Raw genomic sequence first — 21,506 nt, 5'->3', positions numbered from 1 at the left:
CCCTTATCTAGAAATTGGTTCAGTGTAGACTAAGTAGACTAAGTAACTTGTTACATACTCAGTAAGTAACCTCACTTCCTGCAGTTATATTGTAAATCCTAAGGGGAGTACCAGATTCAGTATTTTAATTGAAGGAAAGGAAACAATGTTCCTCTAATGGGAGTGGAAACCTTTGTTGTGTAAAACAGCTTTCCTGTTTTGAGAAATATCATAAGCAGTCAGTCACAAATACAGAAGAATATCTTAGTTATCTTTTGTTTGTCATCCTGTAGAGTATTCTCTCAGACAAGCTTTTCTTTTCTGAATAGGCCGCTAAAATACAGGTTTGATGCTTTGTCAAGAGGCAAGCAAGGCTGCTTACATGCTTCAGTTTTCACATAGACATCATACTGCATAACAGGGTCTGCTTTTTGAAATTTAAATTCTGTATCTTAAAAGTGATATTTAAGATCTGTTAACTTGAGTAAAATGAGCTGGTTGTATTTGTAGGAGCTAAAAAAGTTGGTCTAGTGTCATTTTTATGTTGGCTGGAAAATAACAAAATTTAGAGCATCCTTCCTTTTCCTGCTCTTCAGGAAAATTTGGACAGGGTAAAGATCTGAAGTCATGACGGAATTCAGAGTTATTATTATAATTACAGGAGCCAGCTCCTGGAGGTCAGCTTTATTGTAGAATATTATGAACACAATGCTTGTTGAACATAATGGATCCAAATTTGGGTTGTAATCCCTAATCAGTCAAAGAATGTCTGCAGTTCACTTTGCTCATTCTACTGACATCATATTTAATGTTGGTCAAATCAGTTTTTTATATATTCTGTTGATTTTATGCTGTGCACAAAATTTTTTTCTTGTGTGGGACTAGTACCTTAATGTTAATATAATTTCCAAGGAAAAACCTGTTCAGTGATTCATGTAAAATATGTTGGAGGGCATTTGTATATACATATATATAAAAGTACAGCTACACAAATTTTCAAGTGGTATAATTTAAGTAGATGATTTAAGTTCAGCCCTGCCATTTGTCTGTTTATATGTTTTTTATATTTAGATGTTTGTCCCTACATTGAGTTTGTAATGTATGTCCAGGTTTGCTGGCCACAGATCCATTGCTTTTGCATGTGAAGTTCATTTTTTCATGTTGGAAAGAACACTGGTACCTAAAAGCTCAGGATAGAGAGGCATGAATTTGCAAATCTTTTATGTTCATTGTGATGCCTCATACTGAAGTACCTTGGACTAGAACAGGAGGAGACATGGAAACCAGTTATTTTGCTACATTGGTACCTCCTGTCTTATAGGAAGCAGCAAGGGAACACCAGGATCTCTGGCACAACAGAGGGCAACTTGCAGAAGCTTTAGGCAATGCAAGCTGGTTGGAGATTTATTTCAATACTGGGAGTAAGGAATAGGTCCGTTTTGATGTTAGGTCCTCTGAGGATTCTTCAGTGCAGTGAATTAGTGACTTGGCTGTTAATGAATCAGGTTTTTGTCCGTATATTATCCCCGCAAAAGCAAAACCCCCAGATAAAAAACAAAAACCTGAGCAAAAAAGTGCTCCATGCAGTATGACTAAGTATTGACCTTGACTTCAGGGTGGGCTATCTGTACATTAAGTTCATCTTTGCAGGCCAAGGATATCCACCAAGAAGAATTTGGCCAGTGGGTGAAGAATATCTACTTATTGCTTATCATAAAGCAAGATATTACATTTTTTTCATAAATATTTTTAAGCCATGCACATTTCTGTAGCTCTAAAACACATGTAAAAGCTGTGTCTGAGTCCAGTCCAAAATGTGTTAGTTATTAGTGACAGCGCCCCTCATGGTATAGATTGCTAACTGTGAAAAATGTGAACTGGGAACAATCTAGAGGTATCACAATTGATGTTTTCTCTCCTGCAGAGTAGGATGAAAAATAGAGCAATTGGTGAAGAAATATTTTTTTAAAAGAGTATTGGCAATTGCAAACCAAACTCTTGACAACTGCATTAATGATAATGCATTCCATTCCAGTTCATGGTGAAGTAAAACGAGTTGGTCTGGTAGATCAAATATGGCTTTCAATGCAAGACTGCGACAATGAAGGTGAGATGATAAAGCTATTCAGACTCCTAACCTATAAAGAGCAAAGACTGTATTTTTTTAAATATATGTGGTGAATTGACATAATTATTTATTCTTAGAACAGATGTCATAAAATACTACATTTGTTTTTCAGTTTTCAATTATATTTATGGGCTGTATCTATCCTACTGTGTGTGTGTGTATATATATGTGTATACATACATTTTTTGTTGAAAAAATGTATATGCAGTCAAAATCGTGTATAATTAATGATGTATGTTAGCTTCCCTTATGAATCTGGGAAATTTTTTTGTGTGTAAGTATCAGGACTTTGAGCAGGGCTTGGTAGGGACTTTACTCTATTGAAAGATTGATAAATGGGGATGGACTGCGTAACAGTGTGTGAATGTAACTTGCTGTCCTGTTTTGCTCATTACAAATTCATTGTGAAGCAATTGGTAAGAATCCATTTGGTGTAAGCAAACCCAGCTGTATATCTAGGGTAGTGTCCCAAATACTGTGTTTTAGATGAGTGTCTTCAGATGAGTGGATTTTGGGGTTTTGTGTTTTTTTAAGTTTGTTAACGTGTTTTCAATCATCTTATTTTCCAGTCCAGACAAGAGTAAAAGAGCTCTCAAGTACCTGATGAAACATTTTTCAGACAGAATGTCAAAAACAAATATATGTTCCATCAGTATTGATTCATTGCAGCAAGCCTAAATAATCAGAACTGGCCAAATACAAAGGTTTTGTGTCCTACATTAACAAAATTGGTACAGCTGTTTTGAAAATCATTTAACCATTTGCAATACTAGCATGCATTTCACATAACTGACTCACCTCTTCCATTGTACTTGAAGTAATCAGAAATAACTCAATTCTGTATTATCTGTTAAGTGGTATCCCTGGAGAGTAGGCACTGTGTGTGGTTTGTGTATACTATATCATTTCACTCAGTTCTAGGGCAAAGCACAGCAGCGTTTGAGGCTACTAGTATGCAATCAAAGCATATGGGGCTAGGATACATCCTCTGGTCCTTCAGGAAAGGCACAGATCATGTCCATACTGACAAGACAATACTCTCTTGTCCCTTATCCCTCAAATAAAGTGGTCTCATACATACTATGTGTTGTAAATAATTCCTGGGTCATGGTCTCCTTTGAACTGTACTGGGACATTGTATGGGAGAGTGCTTTCTATCTTAGGCCAAAATGGTACCTTATTTTAGTATAGATTAAGTAACTGTGGATAAAAAGAAGATGCAACCTTGCTCAAGTCTGGGCTCTGGCCATTCTTTATTTGCTGACACAGATGTGCCTGATCCTCTTTGTCTTTGAAGTCTTTAGCTTAGTAGATGGGCCTGGAAGGAACTAGTCTTGTATATCCCATTTACACTGAAGAGTTTCTGGCTTGTTAACTACTGTTTGGATCTCATTGTGTGTCTGTTCCACATCTGAATTCACACAATTGCTCTAGTAGGGTGGAGTCATTCAAGCTTTAATTTGCAGCAGACTTGCTCCATGTAAAGCTGAGTTTATTTTCTGGTAGGAGGCTGGGGAGATGGGATGGAGATGGAAGTGCCATCTCATTAAAGGAAGGGAAGTGTAAGCTCTATTCCTGATTATTTTGCAGTGGTAGTAGCACAGCGCCTTTAGGGGGAATTGTTGTCAAGTGAAGCATCAACCTCTCCTCTTTCAGAAGAAATATCTCTTATTTCAAACACATTTCAAGCATTTTGTTAACCTTAATACAGCTACAAGATCATTCTTTCTGTTAGAAAGAGGGAAATTTGAGAAGACACATCTTGGCTATAGTACTCAGAAATAACTGAGCGATAGCACCGTTCCTTTCTTGGTTCTGTCCCTACAAAGTTATATGACAGTAAAATGTTTCTGAGTAGTTTTCTTTCTTTGGGTAATAGGACAGGAGCTTCTTTCACATGCACAGAGAGCGGAAGGCTATTTCTATTGCTGCTCACACAGCTCAGAAAGTTCTGTTCCTAGTGCATCAGTGGTAGCAGACAAATAAGATTCTATTAGGATATTTAGCATACAGAGCATGCTGTGTGCCAGACATGGATGAGAAACCTAGCAGTTCCCATTTCAGGAATACAGTTTCAAATAAGAAAACAGTCTTATTCACTTACTTGCTAATAGCCTCCCCTGACAGTTATGGCAATAAGCAACTAAACATGATATCTGTTAGAGACTCGTGTCTAATTGATTTCATGTTAATTAAGTTTATAATTACACGGTATCATTTAGTAAAATTGTTTACTTTCTCCCATAAAGTTGTTGAGTCTTCAGAAAGGGCTTTTTGGCTGTAATTTAGGTGCAATTAGCCTTTTAAATATAGTATGTGATTTGTTCCATCAAAAGGGTGCTGTAAGAGGTAACATTCATAAATAGAAAGAGTGGGAGCTTTCCTTTTTCCCAAGACCATTTTCTTTCTCCATTCCTTGGTGTATCTTGTAAAGAGTGTGCCTTTGAATGGAGATCCATTTTGTGCCTATGTAAAACAGAACAGAGTGAAGCAAACCAAGGTCAGACTGGTATAAATGCACATTGTTTTCACTTTGGCTCCAAGCAGCTGTGATTCAGAAGACTCAAACTGCTTCATTTAGTACTGTGTTGTGCAGTATTCTCTCCTTAAAAATATTTTCCATCTTCTGTGTTTGGGAGGAATCACAGAGATATTCACAGCCAAGCAGTGTCTTTGGTGTGATTCCAACTTAGTGCAGTATCTGGGAAGAAAGAAAAGTCCCTGGAGCCTTGGAATAGGTGCAGGAGCTGAATGTATATACTTCACCTGCCTACCAAATGTGTGCCAGACTTTGAGATGGCTTTTCAGGAGTGTAAATTGAAACCATGAAGAAACATCCCATGCCTTATCCTTCCTTTTTTTTCAAAGCCCATGTGTTGCTGTCAAGGAGGACTGATGTAGGTAAGATTCAGTGAAAGGTAGCTGTAAGATTGTCTTTTCCCTCTGCTTTGACATTAGGATTTATGGTAAGAAATAATTAGCAGGGCTTTTGGGGTATTTTTGATTTTTCTCTGTCATAATTTTTCTATGAGGAGAGAATTTGTGGGGTGAAATACTTGAGCCAAGATTGTATTGAGATGAGGCAGTGATTTCTGGCTCTGACCTTAAAGTCTGCATAGGATGAAGTAAGGAAAGATGCACAGAAATGATGTAGTAGTGTTCATGTAGCAAAACAGTAGCTGGGCTAGATGGTATTTGCATCTTCGTTGCTTGCTGTCATTCTGTTATCCTCATTGACCACGTACAGATCAGGTTTTTTAGGAAGATCATTAATTGCTACATGGAGGCACTTGAATAGTAGTGACTGTAAAGGAAGGCAGTTCAGATTAATGAAGTAAAAAAAAAAATTGTTTTACTACAGGCACTCAGTGATTAAGATACTCATCTTCTAAGAAGTATTCAGACTTCACAGACTCAATGTAAAATGACAGCAATCTGGAGCATTGCTCAATAATAACTATAAGACCTGTAACAGTCCAAGGAGTTAATATTGTTGTAATGCAACAGTAAGCAAAATAATCCCATTACAAATGAATATATATGATATAGTTCCACAACTCTTATTGTACTGGAATGAGCAACATTATTTCCCTAATTTATATATAAAAACTGTCTTGCTGGTTCTTGTCAAAAGACCATATGTATTGAAAATGTGGAATATCTATTGATCCTTGGAATTATGCAAGATAACATGATGGTGGAGTTGGATTCAGTATTCAGGTAAAGACAGAATGGTTTCAAAGTTGACAGTGATTCTCTTGTTCAAAGGGGTACGACGTAAATATGCTGTGTCCTTTGTGTGCTCTGATCTTCTTTCTTCTGGCTGTAAACTGACACTTGTCAAAAGTGTATCTGTATAGTAGCATTTCTGTATTTTATGTGCATACCAATGAGTTTATTAAACATAAATGCTAGAGATGTCATAAGGTAAACAGCCTTTTTCTTAACAGTTTTGGCTTTTCATATACTTGCAGAAAGCTTTAAGAAAGTGTTCCTTGATATATTGTCTCATGCAAATGAAGTGTAAAATAGCCTGCAGACATCTATGTTTTAAAATGTGTATGCAGACAGTAATTGCTACACCCCTTCCTATGAACTGGGTTTCTATTAATTTGCGTTTTCTGTGGTTCTGTAGGGAGTCACTGTAACTACAGAGTTATGTTTCAAAGTCTGTACAGTTACTTATTCACACTCTCTTTTTCGCTTTAACCTGTCCCTGAATTGGAAGCTGTGCAAAAACTGACTGAGCACTGGTTTGAGGTTCAGCCTTTAGTGTCCTTGACTCTCACTAATCAGTATCAATCAGAACAACTGCAGCATCAACAGCAGTACTGTAGAAGGAAATGTCTGTTGGATATTGTGGTAGATGACAGGGTAATGCCTCTCCTTGAGAAAGATGCAGTATTTTCTCCTTAAGAGTGCTGAGCATGAATGTTTCATTTGCTGCTGTCTGCTTGGAAAATTAACGTCTTCCAAAGTATCATACCAGGAAATAAAATAAAAAATCCAAATCAAACCAAGGAAAAACAGATTAAGATATTAAATTATACTTGTTAGCAATGCAAAGGACGGTTAGCCCAGAATATTTTTGGCCTCTAAAATGCTGAGTAGACAGGTCAAGTTTTACTGTCTCTTGGTTCTAACTTGTTTCACACTGAGAACAACTTTATAGGGTTCTATACTAAAGTACATACAATTCTGTTTGACCCCCTTTCTCATTTTATGAGCTTGTAGATCAGTGAAACAAACCACTGAATGCTGCCTATAACACTAATGATAATGGCTCCAATTTTATTAAGTCCATTTGAAAATCTCGTACAGGTGGTAGCATCCATAAAATGACAAACTATGTATCCTTATCTGTGGAGCATAAATTTAAACATTAGAGGAAAAGCTAGTGATAGTGGAAAAGAGATCTTTTTAATATATTGCAGTATTTTGAAGAATTGTAAAGGACAGCAAAAACTCCGAAGATTTGGGTTACTATAAATAGTCCTGAGGTTAATATGTTACCATATTGTATACTGCCTTCCTGTTGTTGTAAGCAACTAGGGTGTGTAAGAGGGTCAAGACTCTTTACCTTGGTGTACAGCTTCATGAGGTGGACTGTTTAATCTCTTCTAGCCGTAGTTTTTCCAATTGCTAAGTAAATTCAGTTATTGAAAAATCTGACCTGGAAAGAGAGATTAATGTGAAATTCAGATCTAGAATTTTCTGGGAATCCCTGGCCTGTAATAATTTAAGAGTGTGTCCAAGTCTGTGTGTTTTTAGATCATTGGTTTTCATGTGTTTGTCTTCTATCTATGCTTTTATGTTTAGGTAAAAAAAGTAATATTTGTGTATGTCATTAGAGCTCTTAATGACATAAATGAAAAATACTGTCTTGGTGCTTCATGGGTTAAAAGCAATGTTTAAAAATAAAGAAAAAGTTGCATTAAATGTTTTTGTTACTGTGCTATGAAACACAAGTCAGTATTGAACCTTGTACCTGTAAAATCTGCAAAATCCTAAGGAAAAGTATTCATTTCTTCAGAAACTTCTATCTTCAGTGGCTGTGTAGACACTGCTCTAATGAGGCAAGACATTATTCTTCTTTGTGCAATAAACATTCTTCAGAAACCTATGCAGAAGCATCTCCATGCTTTCAAATAAAAATGAGGTGATGTTTTGTCCTCATTTAGCCACAGCATTAGCCAGCACTGCTCTTTGAAGCAGTGGCTCAGATCCAAGAAGCAAATAAAACTAGGAATGAATTGTTTCATTTAATTTTCTACTTGAATCCAGAAATTGACAAATTTTATAAGAATACCTTTTTAGGTAATGCAACTATATCATCTCTTTGCTTTCCTGTCTTCCACTCAGCAGTTTGAGCTTTCTCCATGTAAAGCACTGTCCATTTAAAAAGACCAGAGATACATGCCATGTTATATTCAATTTACTCCAAGTTGGAAAAAGTAAAAATGTAAACTGATGTTTTTTTCAAAATACTCTGTTTGCATCAGGGCCCCAGGTAACATTTTACTTAGGATAAACTGTATGTATTTGGTGAAGAGAGGAAGTATAACGAGGCTTAACATCATAGAAACTTTCAGTTGCCCAGCACTTCTTTTGCTTGTGATTTCCCTTGAATGCTTGAATACATGATCTCCAAATCTATGCAACTCGTATGTAGAGACATATTTGAGAGTGGGATGTGAGTATATGAAACGTTTCGAATTCAGTTTTGTCATCACTACAGGAAAATTTTCTTTACTCTGGCAGAATTTAGGTCAGGTTTGTAATGACCAAAAATGTTTGACTGCAGAGCTTCAGTTTATGTACAACTCATCAGAATACACGATTTCAAATCCTGTAGGAGTAAAGAGGATTTCAGACAACTTAAAATTTATCATCTCTGTGAAAAAAGTTCAGAAGATGACCATGTCATAACATTTTCCTTCCTGAATGACTTAGGTGAAGGCTTGTAGGGAACATAGCCAGTGAGAAGGGGTATGATCAAAATTTTTTGGGACGGGGGAAATAGAGCCCATGGATGTATGGCTAGCTCTGTAACAGTGATGTTCTCAAACATGGTAATGCATTAGACATTATTATGCATTAGGTGTTACGATTCCATTAACTACTCCGTTCTGTGTTGTCTGCTGGTTAAAGGACAAAAAAAAATTGCTTTCTTTACATATGAAAAGGATTATGTTTATGAAGGAGTCTTCTTTTAGAATGAATTAAGAATGTATAAACACACAGGGTTTTGCTATTATACTTTGCTTTTTATGCTTTAATCTCTAATGAATAGAAAAGCTAAAAGCAATTGGTCTTAAAGGCATTTTGTCCTGCTCCTAGGAGAGTAAAACTCTTGGGAAGTTACAGATCATCCAGTGTCGGAGCTACAGATCTGCAAAGCTTCTGAGACAGTCAACTGTGGTACTTCCAGAGAGCAAATTATAGGATTAAAAAAAATCCTCACAGTTGCCTCAACTGGATCCATATTAATAACATAATTCAAACTACACTTTCTGTAGTACATTCTCTTTGGGAGAGAGCAGCTAGACTTAAATTTGATGACCCCACAACAGTGTATTGCAAAATCATTATAATGTTTAATAATGAATACAGTGCTCACTTCAGAACTCTGAATGAAGTACTGATATTGGAAATACAGTATCAGCAGGTTACATTTTACTTACTATTTTCTTCATTGTCTTGGACCTGTTTGCATCTGAGAGAGACAGATACATAATGTTCCCTTAAAGGATGACTGTAGATCTGTTATTCCTTGTACAAGGAAGATGGATAGCTTTTTGTTTCTCTTCCACTTTTATATTGAGTTTATAATTTTCATTCTTTAGTGTACTTTCCTCTGCAAGTCTGAGTACCAGCTTACATAACAGCAGTGTTTTTTCAAAACCAATATTAAACTCAGAATTCAGTGCCCCATCAGCAACTCAAATCCACAGTCAGGCTTTGCCTCAACCTGCCTGACTCCTTTTGAACTCTGAGAAGCCACAATAGAGGTTGGCAGTTAGGACATAAGAAATCATCTTTTAAATACCCACAGTATTTTGCCTCTATTAGCAAAATGACTCCAGATAGTCAGAGATCTAGTATACAAATTAAAGTCCAGAATGCCTGCTGCTTAATGGCTTTGCAGCTTTTTCTATTTCTCCTGGAACCATTTTTTTTAAAACACTTCAGTTTCTGTGTCTCTGTATTTCAGTCCTTTTTTTTCTTGCTCTATTTCACCTGTGTCCTGTCAGAGCCTTTCTATCCCCCCTACCCTTCACCTCCCTTCAATTCTGTGCTTTGATGTCCTTTTCTATATATTTTTCCTGGTTGCTTTCCATGTTTCAATGGATAAAATCAATAGATTATTTGTTTAACCTTTTATTTTTTTGAGACTCACTTCTATTAACCATTTTTTTATTTAAAAGGTGTATTTATTGTGGTTAATTCTTATGACTTCAGTAAGACTTGCAGGACTCCCTTGTGGACTTCTTGACTTCTGTAGATTGCTCAGGTCCTAGGTCTGAGGATTCCTCCATACCAGTGTTGTTTTAGACAGCACTGCTGACCACTACAGTCATTAATATGCACGCAGATGCAACCAAGAAGTTAAGCAGATCTATTGTCTACCTGTGTTTTGCATAGTACTGTACACTAAATAGTAGTTCATCACTTAACAACTTCTCAAATGAAGACGCAGAGGTGACTGAATACAGCAATGTGATTTCACTTTGATTGCAGCAGGCCAGATAAGTAAACTAAAAGGTCAGAAAGCCTTCACTTGCATTGATTTGCTTTAGTGTTAGGAAGTGTGATGTAGGTGTGGTTTTATGTAAATACATGTATCTGTCCTTTGACTTGATCTCCAAGAACGTATGCAGTCTCACAGATTTAAGGAAACAAAATTTCACAGAGGAGGTCTGAATGGGCCTAGAAAATTTGAAGGGAAGAAGCAACCATGCAGTAACTTTCAATTCTAGACCGCCAAATCCTGATGATATTTCCAGATTTCCATCAAACCTGTAACTTCCAAACATCCTTCAGAAAATTAATTAGGAAATAATGTTTATAGTAACTCAGTAAAAATACTACAGAAAGACCTGGAAAAGCCTGCCACCTTTGTACCATGTGCAGAAACGAATCCTCAGTCTTCCTCAAACTCTGTTAGATGGAGTTTGCAACATGCATATAGTCATGAAAGTCAGCATATTTTACAGCTGTGCATTCTTCTTGACATTACAGTAGGCTTTAAGGGCTGTGATATTAACACACTGCTTGATGAACTGAATTTTCAGTGATATGGTTTTGGTTTTTAATTCCCTCATTGAGAATTTCATGGTATGGTAAAACTATATTAATTTCAGGTATTTTATGTATGTGAGAGGAGGCAGTAGAAGTAGCAACGATGTAAGCTTCAGTAAGAGCACAGATTCCAACAATAATGAGGTGTTCCTTAGAAATTCATGATGATGAAGATACTCATCACTACATGTGAATATGACCATAAGAAACTCATCAATGTCAGTCTAGCTTAGAGCCTGCCTTTCCAGCTAAAACAGTCCCTGTGTAGGAGCCTGGCTGTTCAGAAATGAACACTTCGATTGATACTATATTTTTGTCTGTGAATTAACCAGGTCCCTTTGCTTTTCTTGATGCCTTACATTAGACCTTATGAATTGTTTCTGAGAGAAGGAATTTTGCCACACCCTTTGGAAATGTGTGGTGGCTCAAGGCTAGCATGTTCAGCTTCTGAATGTGCCATTACATACTTTCAGGGTATGTACTAGTGCCTCAAGGTTAAAACAACAAAGAAAATGCATTGTAAATGAATTAGTCATTGTTACTTAATACTAACAGTCAAATTCAACTTCTCTTGAAGCTGATAGCATAAGCCTCATTGATTTAAGGCAAATCAAGATTTGGTCTGAATTGTTGTTTAAATTACTGTGGAATATGGATAAGCTTTCACTATTTATAAACATTGAGAACTTACTAAAGCAAGGTTAAAAAAACCCCAGATCAAACAAACAAAAACTACTGAAGTTTACATTTATAGGATAATAATACAACTCTCACTTTTTTTTTTCAAATGTCATTAGAACAAGTAATGGTGACTGTCAACAATGATGTTCATAATAACTCAACTGCATCAGATAACAACAGACTGGGTAAGACAATGCTGTTCTAGGAAGTATTTGTGCTATAGAGTCAGATAGTTGGATTTCACATGGGGCTAAACATAGCTTTTTAAAAAGTTCTTAGCCTTAGACAGTCAGGTATCATTTCAGGGATAAGTTTCTCCTTCATCTCAGAACAGAACGTGACCCAGAGGTTTTTACTGTGTTTCAATGTGCCATCATAATTAGTTGGTAATTTTTAAGTTCCTTTTGAGACTTAGAAACAATCATGTTAAGATACTTAACTAATATTTCCCCCAGTTCCACTTTATTCTGCCATTACACAGTCATTTAATGACATTAAGGGCAGGACCCTATTTGGAGCAGACAGAAAGGACGATGTTCACAGAGCTAAAGTGTGAAACAGAAGTTACAGAGGAACCAGGTGTATTTAAAGTAACTGTGTGGTATAGCTGTGTTTCCTTCACTTAGTTGGTGAACCAGACCAAAGACAGAGAAGTTGATTGTACACCCAGGCTTGTTCACCGCAGGCCTTTGGGCAAGGCAAGACGCATGACAGGTTTTTCTGACCCATGCATAATGCAGTCCCTGGTTGGAGAATTCTAGATCTATTGCATTACTGCTCAGTAAGAATATTTTGGTATGTTGAAGACAAATGAGTAACACACCTTATACATCTTTAGTTAACAAATAAAATTGTGGCCACAGGACAGAGCTAATGTTATAATTTTCATAAATTCATGTACAGTTTCTAGTTAACATTTTGTGTATGCTTTAAATGCATTTTATGTTTATGTGTTTGATTGTCAAGTATTCATTTGTGTTTGGACTTATGTATTGATTTTTCTTTGACTTTTTTTTTAAAGCATGATTTCTCACATTTTATTTTGTTTCTTTTAGGTTTTGTTTTATTTCATAAGATCCCACTGGATGGGTAAATGAAATAAGGAAAAGATGTGAGAGGGGCTGTTGAGCTTGTGGAAGCTGTATGCTGCACACTAGGGAGAGGACAGTGTTCTTGACCAGTGAAGTGCCACCTCCCTTGGACTTCTCTTTTAGTCTTTGGTTGTGTTTGGAGAACTGTAGAAGTACATTCAAATCAGTAGCTGTTTTTGCAGGAGCAGGGCAAAGCCAAGCCCTGAGGCAGCTATAAACCTCCAGAAAGCCCAGAAATAAGCTATCACACCCTTTTGTATTGCCTTGTCCTCACTGTGTCTTCCAAAATGACATTGAGATGGAATTAGATTATATTGTTTCCTCTGTCAATTTTTTTGCTGTTTGAACTTAACTGAAAAGATGTTGGTTTTATAAATAATATCTATCAAAGGTGAACTGCAAAGTTGCTTTTATTTCATTAGTGGCTCTGCAAAACTTCTGCAAATGCTTGCTTAATTTGAGTGTATGTGTAAACTCAGTGATTTCAGTGGGAATGCTCACACCCTTAAACTTAAGTTCTTGTATATTTTCAGGATATGGCCTTAAATCATAAAGCAGTAAATTGCAGAGCTGGCCCTGCACATCTTAGAATCATAGAATCATTTAGGTTGGAAAAAAACTTGAAAATCTTTGAGTCCGACTGTTAACCTAGCACTGCCAAGTCCACCACTAGACCATGTCCCTAAGTGCCTCATCTACCAGTCTTTTAAATACCTCCAGGGATGGTGACTTAACCACTTGCCTGGGCAGCTTCTTCCAATGCTTGATAACACCTTTTGGTGAACAAATTTTTCCTAATATCCAATCTAGACCTCCTTTGGTGCCACTGGAGGCTGTTTCTTCTCATCCTATTGCTTGTTACTTGGGGGAAGAGACTAACACCCACCTCGCTACAGCCTCCTTTCAGGTAGCTGTAGAGGGCGATGAGGTCTCCCCTCAGCCTTCTCTTCTACAGCCTAAACAACCCGTTCCCTCAGCCACTTCTGGTATCACTTGTTCCCTAGACCCTTCACCAGCTTCATTGCCCTTCTTTGGACATGCTCCAGCACCTCAATGTCTTTTTTGTAGTGAGGGGCCTGAAACTAAACACAGTATTCAGGGTGTGGCCTCACCATTGCTGGGTACAGGGGGATGGTCACTACCCTAGTCCTGCTGGACACACTCTTTTTGATACAAGCCAGGATGCTATTGGCCTTCTTGGCCACCTGTGCACATGATGTCTCATATTCAGCCAGGTATCGGCCAACACCCCTAGGTCATTTTCTGCTGAGCAGCTTTCCAGCCACTCTTCCCCAAGCCTGTAGTGTTACATGGGGTTTTTGTGACCCAGGTGCAGGACCCAGCACTGAGCCTTGTTGAACATCATACAGTTGTCCTTGGCCTATCAATCCAGCCTGTTCCAATCTCTCTGTAGCACCTTCCTTCCCTCGAACAGATCAACACTCCCACCCTACTTGGTGTCATCTGCAAACTTACAAAGGGTGCACTCAATCCCCTTGTCAAGATGATTGATAAAGACACTGAACAGAACTGGTCCCAGTACTGAGCCCTGGGGTACACCACTTGTGACTGGCCACCAGCTGGATTTAACTCTGTTCACCACCACACTTTGGGCCCAGCCATCCAGCCAGTATTTTACCCAGCAAACCGTGTGCCCATCCAAGCCATAAGCAGCCAGTTTCTCCAGGAGAATTCTGTGGGAAACGGTTCAAAGGCTTTAATAAAGTCCAATTAAACAACTTTCACAGCTTTCCCTGAACCACTAAGTGTGTCACCTTGTCATAGATCAGGTTAGTCAAGCAGGATCTGCCTTTCATAAACCCATGTTGATCACCTGGTTGTCCTATACATACTAAGTGATGGCACTCAAGATGATCCTGCTTCATGACCTTCCCCAGCACCAACGTCAGACTGTAGTTCCCTGGATCCTCCTTCTGGCCCTTCCTGTAAATGGGTGTCACAGTTACTACCTTCCAGTCAACTGAGACCTCCCTGGTTAGCCAGGACTGCTGATAGATGACTGAACGTGGCTTGGTGAGCACTTCTACCAGCTCTCTCAGTACCCTTGGGTGGATGCCATCTGGCCCCATAGACTTGTGTGTGTCTAAGTGATGTCGCAGTTCACTAACCATTTCCCATTGGATTACGGGGTCTTCATTCTGCTCCCTGCCCCTGTCTTCCAGCTCAGGGGGGCTGGGTACCCAGAGAACAACTGGTCTTACTATTAAAGACTGAGGCAAAGAAGACATAAAGTACCGTATTTGTGGTGTGGTTCCACTGACTTTACCAGGAAGATGGAGAGTATGAGCTGTATAAAGAAAGGTGGTAATACTTTGCTATAGAGGTGTTATATACTTGGTTTGTTGGTGCCTTTGCATATTGAACCAGTGCCATCTCTTACACATTCAGTTAGGCTGTGCTTATTCAATATAGTCCATAAGTCTGAGTAAATGTACAAATCTTTAGTAGGCTGGAATGCTGCTTCTGAGCCAAGAGCAAGAATAACACTATACAGTTGGTCCTTCAGACTGTATACTTACAGGCATATCTGTGAAGTATACTTCAGAGTATGCTTCAGTATACTTCAGAAGAGAGCCTACTCTCTTCTGAGAAGAGTTTACTATAAAAGTAAGTGAAAACACAAGCATTTTGCAGGAGCAGGGACTGCATGTAGATACAGTGCTAGATGTTCATTTTCATGCTATCTTCTTACCAAATCCTGAGTTTATACTCTGATCTTTTCAGTTTAGGGAGTCGTAAGAAAGATGAAGTTTCTCTCCTTTTAACAGAGTTAGCTACAAAGACTAATGGTAAAAGACTGAGATGCTTACCTTTCTGTGGATTTTGATTACATTTCTGAGCTATGGTTTGATTTTAATTCCTTACAATTGTGTTTAGTTAAAAAAACAAGAGATGGTATTGTTTTGTCTCTCCTGTATTTGCTTTAAATTGGTTTTGCTTTTTAATTTCAACCTTTTTCACTCTTCATTGAAACACTGTGCCTTTTCTTTTGCTGCAGTCTTTCATAGCATACACCATCCCACTCTTTCCACAATACTGTCTTAACTCTTCTTTTCTGTCTCCGTATACTTACTAGCTTTTTGCCTTTTAAGACTCTGTCCTTCGACTTTTTTCTTGTGCTCTCTTTAATTTCTCACATCCATTTCTTCCTGCTGTGCTCAAATTTTGGAAATGTCCTTATTAGTCAAGAAATACGTCCACATTTGCATTCTTCTAGGCCGATGTAGTGAGATATTTCCTTTCCGTTGCCACTGGCTAGGCAAGGGGAGTTGCTAAAGTGCTTTCTTCCCATCTCCAAAATCTGCGCCAAAGATGTGTTGTTGTCCCCACATTAAAGAAGAGGATAGAGCTGGAAGTCTAGTTATGACCTAGGAATTGATTTGTCGCCCTGCACATACTGTGGTGATCTGGGGAGGAATGGCAGCAATTAAGGATATCCATCATAGTTACTGTTTGAAGTTAAATGTCAACAAGTGTTCCTCAGAAACAGTATTAGGAACATTTGCCTTTTTTTCTCCCTAAGTCTGTGTGGACATGGTCTTATTTTAGAGTTACTAACTTTCTCTTCTGCTTACTGATTCTCTTCTAACTTTTAATTATTTTCTACTCAGATTTCTTTCTTACCCATGAATCTCTCCTCCAGTTGATATAACATCTGATGCCATTGAGCTAGTTATAAATCAATGGATAATTATTTAGGTCATCAATATTTGAACTATAGTCAGTTGTGTTACATCAGTTGCAACTCATGAGCAGAGAGAGCTTGATCCAGTAGCCCAGATTCCAGTCTTAAGTTTTCCTGGGACAAAGTCAACATATTTCAGTTATGTATTCACAGTTTATTGCCAAATAAATGAGGTGAGAATCTGAACCCTTTTCTTTTGGCAGGGAAAAGGCAAACTTGCAGAGCTGGAATTTGGCAGTTGATTTTTGAAATATTTAATATTAAAATGTAGTTCATTTTGATTCGTAATATTTATATGCATAAATGTGCACATTTATTGATTGGGGATTTTACATAATTTTTTTGTAATTTATTTTGTAGCACTTTGCAGTTCATCTTTATGGTATGGGAGTAGGTTTGACCTTCAAATATTTCAGCATGTACTGACACAGTATTTTGGATTTTATGTAATCGTGGAGGTAACTTTAATAAACCACAACTGATTTATGCACCAGTGAAATATATATATTTATATATATATATATATATATATATTAGAATATCCTTCTTACATATTTTGTACTACATCTTTTGTATCAGTTACTAAGTGCACTATTACTTGATGCAGATATTCACAGAACCCTATGGATTACAGCACATGATTTTTTCCTAATAATGTCTTAACAGATGTTTAATGCTTGATGGAAAGACTACATGTTCCTAAAATGGTTTCTTTTTAGTATGTGGGGTCTTTTAAAGCTAAGGGAGCTAACATTTTAATATGAAAATTATAGTATCCACTAGCTCCTGTCTTTCAGCTTGATTGTAAGTGACATTGCTTGTAACTGTAGAGATTCTGATCTGCCCAGATGGTGTTGGTTTACAAAGGGCTCCGTTAATTACAAATTCTTGACGTCCTTAAAATAAAGTGAGACTCAAACTAAGAATCATGCAGGAACCATTAGCATGGTAAAAGTTGCTGAACATCCAGGATTTGACATTAAAAAGCTTTTATATTGTTTCAATGAGCAATAAAAAAGGCTATGAAATGTCAAAAGGCAGAGTTGCTATTTTTTTTTCCACTGTGCCAGACACGAAACTAAAATAAAAACGTATTTCTAATGTTCTGCTAGAAGGGCTTTATTTGTACTAGAATTTAGTTTAAATTGACATTTAATATCCTCAGAGACACTGAGGATAAGCTGTTGAGCAGTTTGATGGGCAGATTAGTTGGGGGGACTGGAGAGGAAGCACTGCTGGGGGTATTTTCAGTGTGAGGCAGGGCGTGTCATCTAGTCTGTTAAATAAACCTGTTCGTGTTGAATTTGATGGAAGTTTGACCAGTGGCCAGGTCTGTGTTGCAGACGAGCGTGTTGTTCCCAGGCAGAGTCCAGGGACTGTATTGTGCTTGCTGCAGCTGCCTGCCATGCCAGACAAGCTGGGGGCCCTCGTGAAGGCTGTTCCTGCAGAAAGGTGTTTCAGGACTGTGTCTGGTTTTGATGGGAGTCGTGGGAGCTCACCACCAGGGCAGATGGAGGCTGCTGTGACACATTTGCATGTCAATATGTGTGTGTCTGAGTACTGTAAACTGTACAAGGCAGTCCCCAACTTTTCCACTGCCTTTGACTACCAGCTGGATCTCTCCTATGCAGGAGTGAAGAAAACCATTCATTTCATTGGGAGCAAGTTCCTTGGGGCCAGCAGACAGTGCCAAGAAAACCTGTGGACAGCTAGTTGGAAACAATTCTACTTCAAATAGTTCTCACAGGAATTGGTCTTTCTTTTTTGACTGCTGGCATAAGCACTAGAAACCTGTTTCTTTCCTAGGGTGCAGCCAATCCCTAAGCACAGTTTTTCAAAGATTAAAAAACTTATGGAAGTTTGCCATGTAGGAATGACCGGTACACTTCCTACTGGCTCTTTACGCAATAGGGCTCATACAGAGCTCCAGTTTCTCAGTCCCTCCACCCAGTCATCCATGATAAGTTGACAATCATCAGCGTGAAGACCAGCACTTTATTTGCGGCTGTTCAAATGCTTAAAAACTAGCAAATGGTCTGTAAACTTGGAAGCCATTATCAGACAGATAAAAAAAAATAAATTGCATTCTCTCTGACATCTTTGTAATTCAACCCTTTTCCAGTTGTATATTTAACATTTGAAATAATTTGAAAGTTATTCATGGATTGTGCAGCAAAGTGTTTTGTTCATATTCATTTCAAAAGAAAACCTCAGAAGCTTACCTGAAGGTTTTTAGTATTTTCTTCTTCTTTTTCTTCTTCATCTTCTTCCTCATGATCCTCTCTGGCTTCTTCTCTTCATTTCAATTTTCAGTGTTTCAGTCTTCTCTTTTGTTCTTGACAGAGCTCAACATCCTCCTTTGTGAGCTGTGATAAGGTCTCTTCTCCACAGGGTACAAACGTGCAGGGTCTTTGAATATCATTTTGAAGGGCTTTGCCGTTATTATGTGGTGGTGTAAAGTATTCTAGATTATAATGTAGGCCTGTGTTGCGCCAGGTTTTGTCATCTGATCTCGACAGCAGGAGTTCGTGGATGGTTGGAAGTATTGAGAACTGTAAGTACAGCATTACAGGCAGCACAGAGAACATTGGTACAGGGTATTTCACATGTTTCACAGACCATTTTATTGACCCACTTCCATGGGAATGTGTGTCCCCAAACTTTTGACGTTGGCTTCCATTTATTCTGTTTTTCTCATGTACATACAAATTAAATCTGCTGTGAAAATAGAAAATGATGCATTTATTGGAAATAAATATAGCTGTTAAGTTTCACAAGCATGTAGACTGTATGATTGAACTTGCAGAAGATGTCACTGTCCTTTAATCAAACCTCATGGTTAACTGGTTAACTTCTTTTCATAAAAAATAGATTGAAAGAGCCCACATTAGAGTGTGTATTGTTTTGATACGGACATGCCATATCCTTCTAATTTTAATAGCATCCTTCCATGATTAGCTATATTTTTGCAGCTGCAAGGAGTGTGATGGATAAGCACATGTGTCCTGGCCTGGAGCAGAGTTGCAGGCAGCGTAGAGCCAAACTGCCTTCATTTTGAAGAGGACAATTCACCCACAGTCCCTAGAGGCAACAACTCACAGCAGTGTTACTAAGCAGATTATGTCTTAATATAGGAGGAAACTGCCCTCATCGCATACACATTTTCACTGTAATTTTGTTCCTCTGCTGGAATGACAAGAACAAACATATAAGATTTCAGGGAACTATCAGATAAACAAGCAAGTATAGGGTGAAGTCATGGCCTTTTTGTGATGGCTTTGATTTTTCCTTCATGTAAGTAGTGTAGGTCTCACTCCTCAGGCATGTTGACAAAACAGGAAGAGAAATCCTGATTTTTTCCCAAGATGTTTTTTAACACAGCTATTTCATTGATGTTACTGGCTTTACTAGTGTGAGAGCAGACTTGGGCTGCCATGCCACTGCAGAAACCTGAGACCAGTCTTTTGCAAATACATTTGGAATGTCTTCCACTGCCATTCAGAGCCCTCTGTCCCTTGGTCTTTCTTAGATTTCAGGTTCAACTTAAAATTAGGAAGAAGTCATTCAGTTGATATCAAAATATAGAACTTAAGCAGTCTTTACTAAAATCTATTTTTCACATCTTGAAAAAGTAATACTATAAATGAGAGCACAAATATGCCTTCTACTATAGCATCACATCATAAAAAAATAGTTTGCTGTAATCCATCAGCAAGCTGTGAGTCTACTCTCTCTCTTCCTTCTAATGCTTCATGTTGAAACTGCTTCATATTTCTTGTAATAGGCAACCATTGTTTTTATTCCTAAGTACTACCGTAACAGTTTGGACAATCTATATTTACAAAAAATGTACTTGATGAACTTAGTTTTAGCAGGCCAATAAAGTTTTGTAATTCATTACCACTGTGTCTTTCACCTTCTGTAAACTGATCACAATTTCATTAGTAATTGTGCTGTGTATTGGAAAATCCATGAATCTTGGAATTCCTCATGTGTTATCTCTTGTTATAAATGTGCTTATTGTTGCTTTTATTCTCTGATAAACAGTGAGATTCAACTCCTTAATTATATTTTTATATCATCTTCAATGGTTACCCTATTTAAAAAACACCTTCTGCGCCCCCCCCCCCAGTTCACAATAGTTTTATTTCTATTTCATTTAATTTAAATGTATGTGTGTTTAACATGTACATTCAGTCAGGTGTGTTTGTGTTCAGATCAAATGACTGTCTGTTGGCCATAAGACAGGAAATTTTATGTGTCAGTTCATGCTTCATCTGTCCAGAACTTAAAGTAGAAAAAGGTGATTGGTTGAATACTTAAGTAGGCTGTTCTTATTTTCCAAACTATTTTGAGGAAGCATCAGTGCTGTGATTTGAAGGATGTATTTTGCTTTGTGACTTCTGATTGTTGGCCTGGACCATCTGGATTTCTTGACAGACCTAATGAAACGGAGCACACAATAATGTTGAAATGGTTATGTCACAGCTTAATTCCAAGTTTTTTTCTTTTTTGCTTTTTACTAGGACATGTCATATTTTCCCATGAATTTGCTGTATTTGGACTACAGCAGATGTGAATAATGCATTATGTTCATTTTCTTGCTTCTGAAATGTTTGGTCATGTTTTTCTCTCCTGGGAGCTCAAGTGCATCTCTGAGCGTTGTACTGCATCTGCTTTGTATGCCTGGAGGGAAATTTGAATTTTTCATCTATTGGCACCTACTGTTACACATATATATATATATATATACACATATACACATATACACACGCTTTTTCATTATCATCCATGTAAATATGCTTTTGGAACTAGTTTGGTGTATCCTCACTATCTAGAAGAAACAGGCTTGATGGAAAGGTCCTTTATTTTTCTAAGAGAAGCTTTCAGTAAGACTTGCTCTTACAGGTAGACTGTGATATTGATTAAGCTGGTAGATACAATTATTCTAAAAAGGTATTCAAACAATATAAAATATTAGATTAATGAAAATGCTTTACCAAGTAGAAGAACACATTGAAATTGTGATGTATTGGTTATTTTTTTTGAGTAATAGCAAGCTTGCCATTGAAATACTTTAATATAGGTTTTGCAGCCTCAGCAGAGCAGGAAGTTGCTA

At 37.6% G+C, this 21,506-nt stretch overlaps 1 protein-coding gene across 2 annotated transcripts in view; it reads left to right on the top strand.

The window, feature by feature from the left end:
• NTRK2 (neurotrophic receptor tyrosine kinase 2) overlaps positions 1-21,506 on the top strand; it is a 194,570-nt gene that overhangs the window by 66,033 nt on the left and 107,031 nt on the right. Inside the window, exon 11 of one of the 2 annotated variants that reach the window (XM_026866143.1) lies at positions 2,015-2,086. The exons of the other annotated variant lie outside the window; for it this stretch is intronic. Within the exon in view, the coding sequence (XP_026721944.1) occupies positions 2,015-2,086 (72 nt within the window). The remainder of the gene's footprint in view (positions 1-2,014; positions 2,087-21,506) is intronic. 2 annotated transcript variants of the gene reach the window in all.

Source organism: Athene cunicularia (assembly GCF_003259725.1).
Source record: "Athene cunicularia isolate RWA chromosome Z unlocalized genomic scaffold, athCun1 chrZ_part2, whole genome shotgun sequence".
In the NCBI taxonomy this organism is placed as follows: Eukaryota; Metazoa; Chordata; class Aves; order Strigiformes; family Strigidae; genus Athene; species Athene cunicularia.
This window is presented reverse-complemented; position numbering and strand designations above follow the sequence as displayed.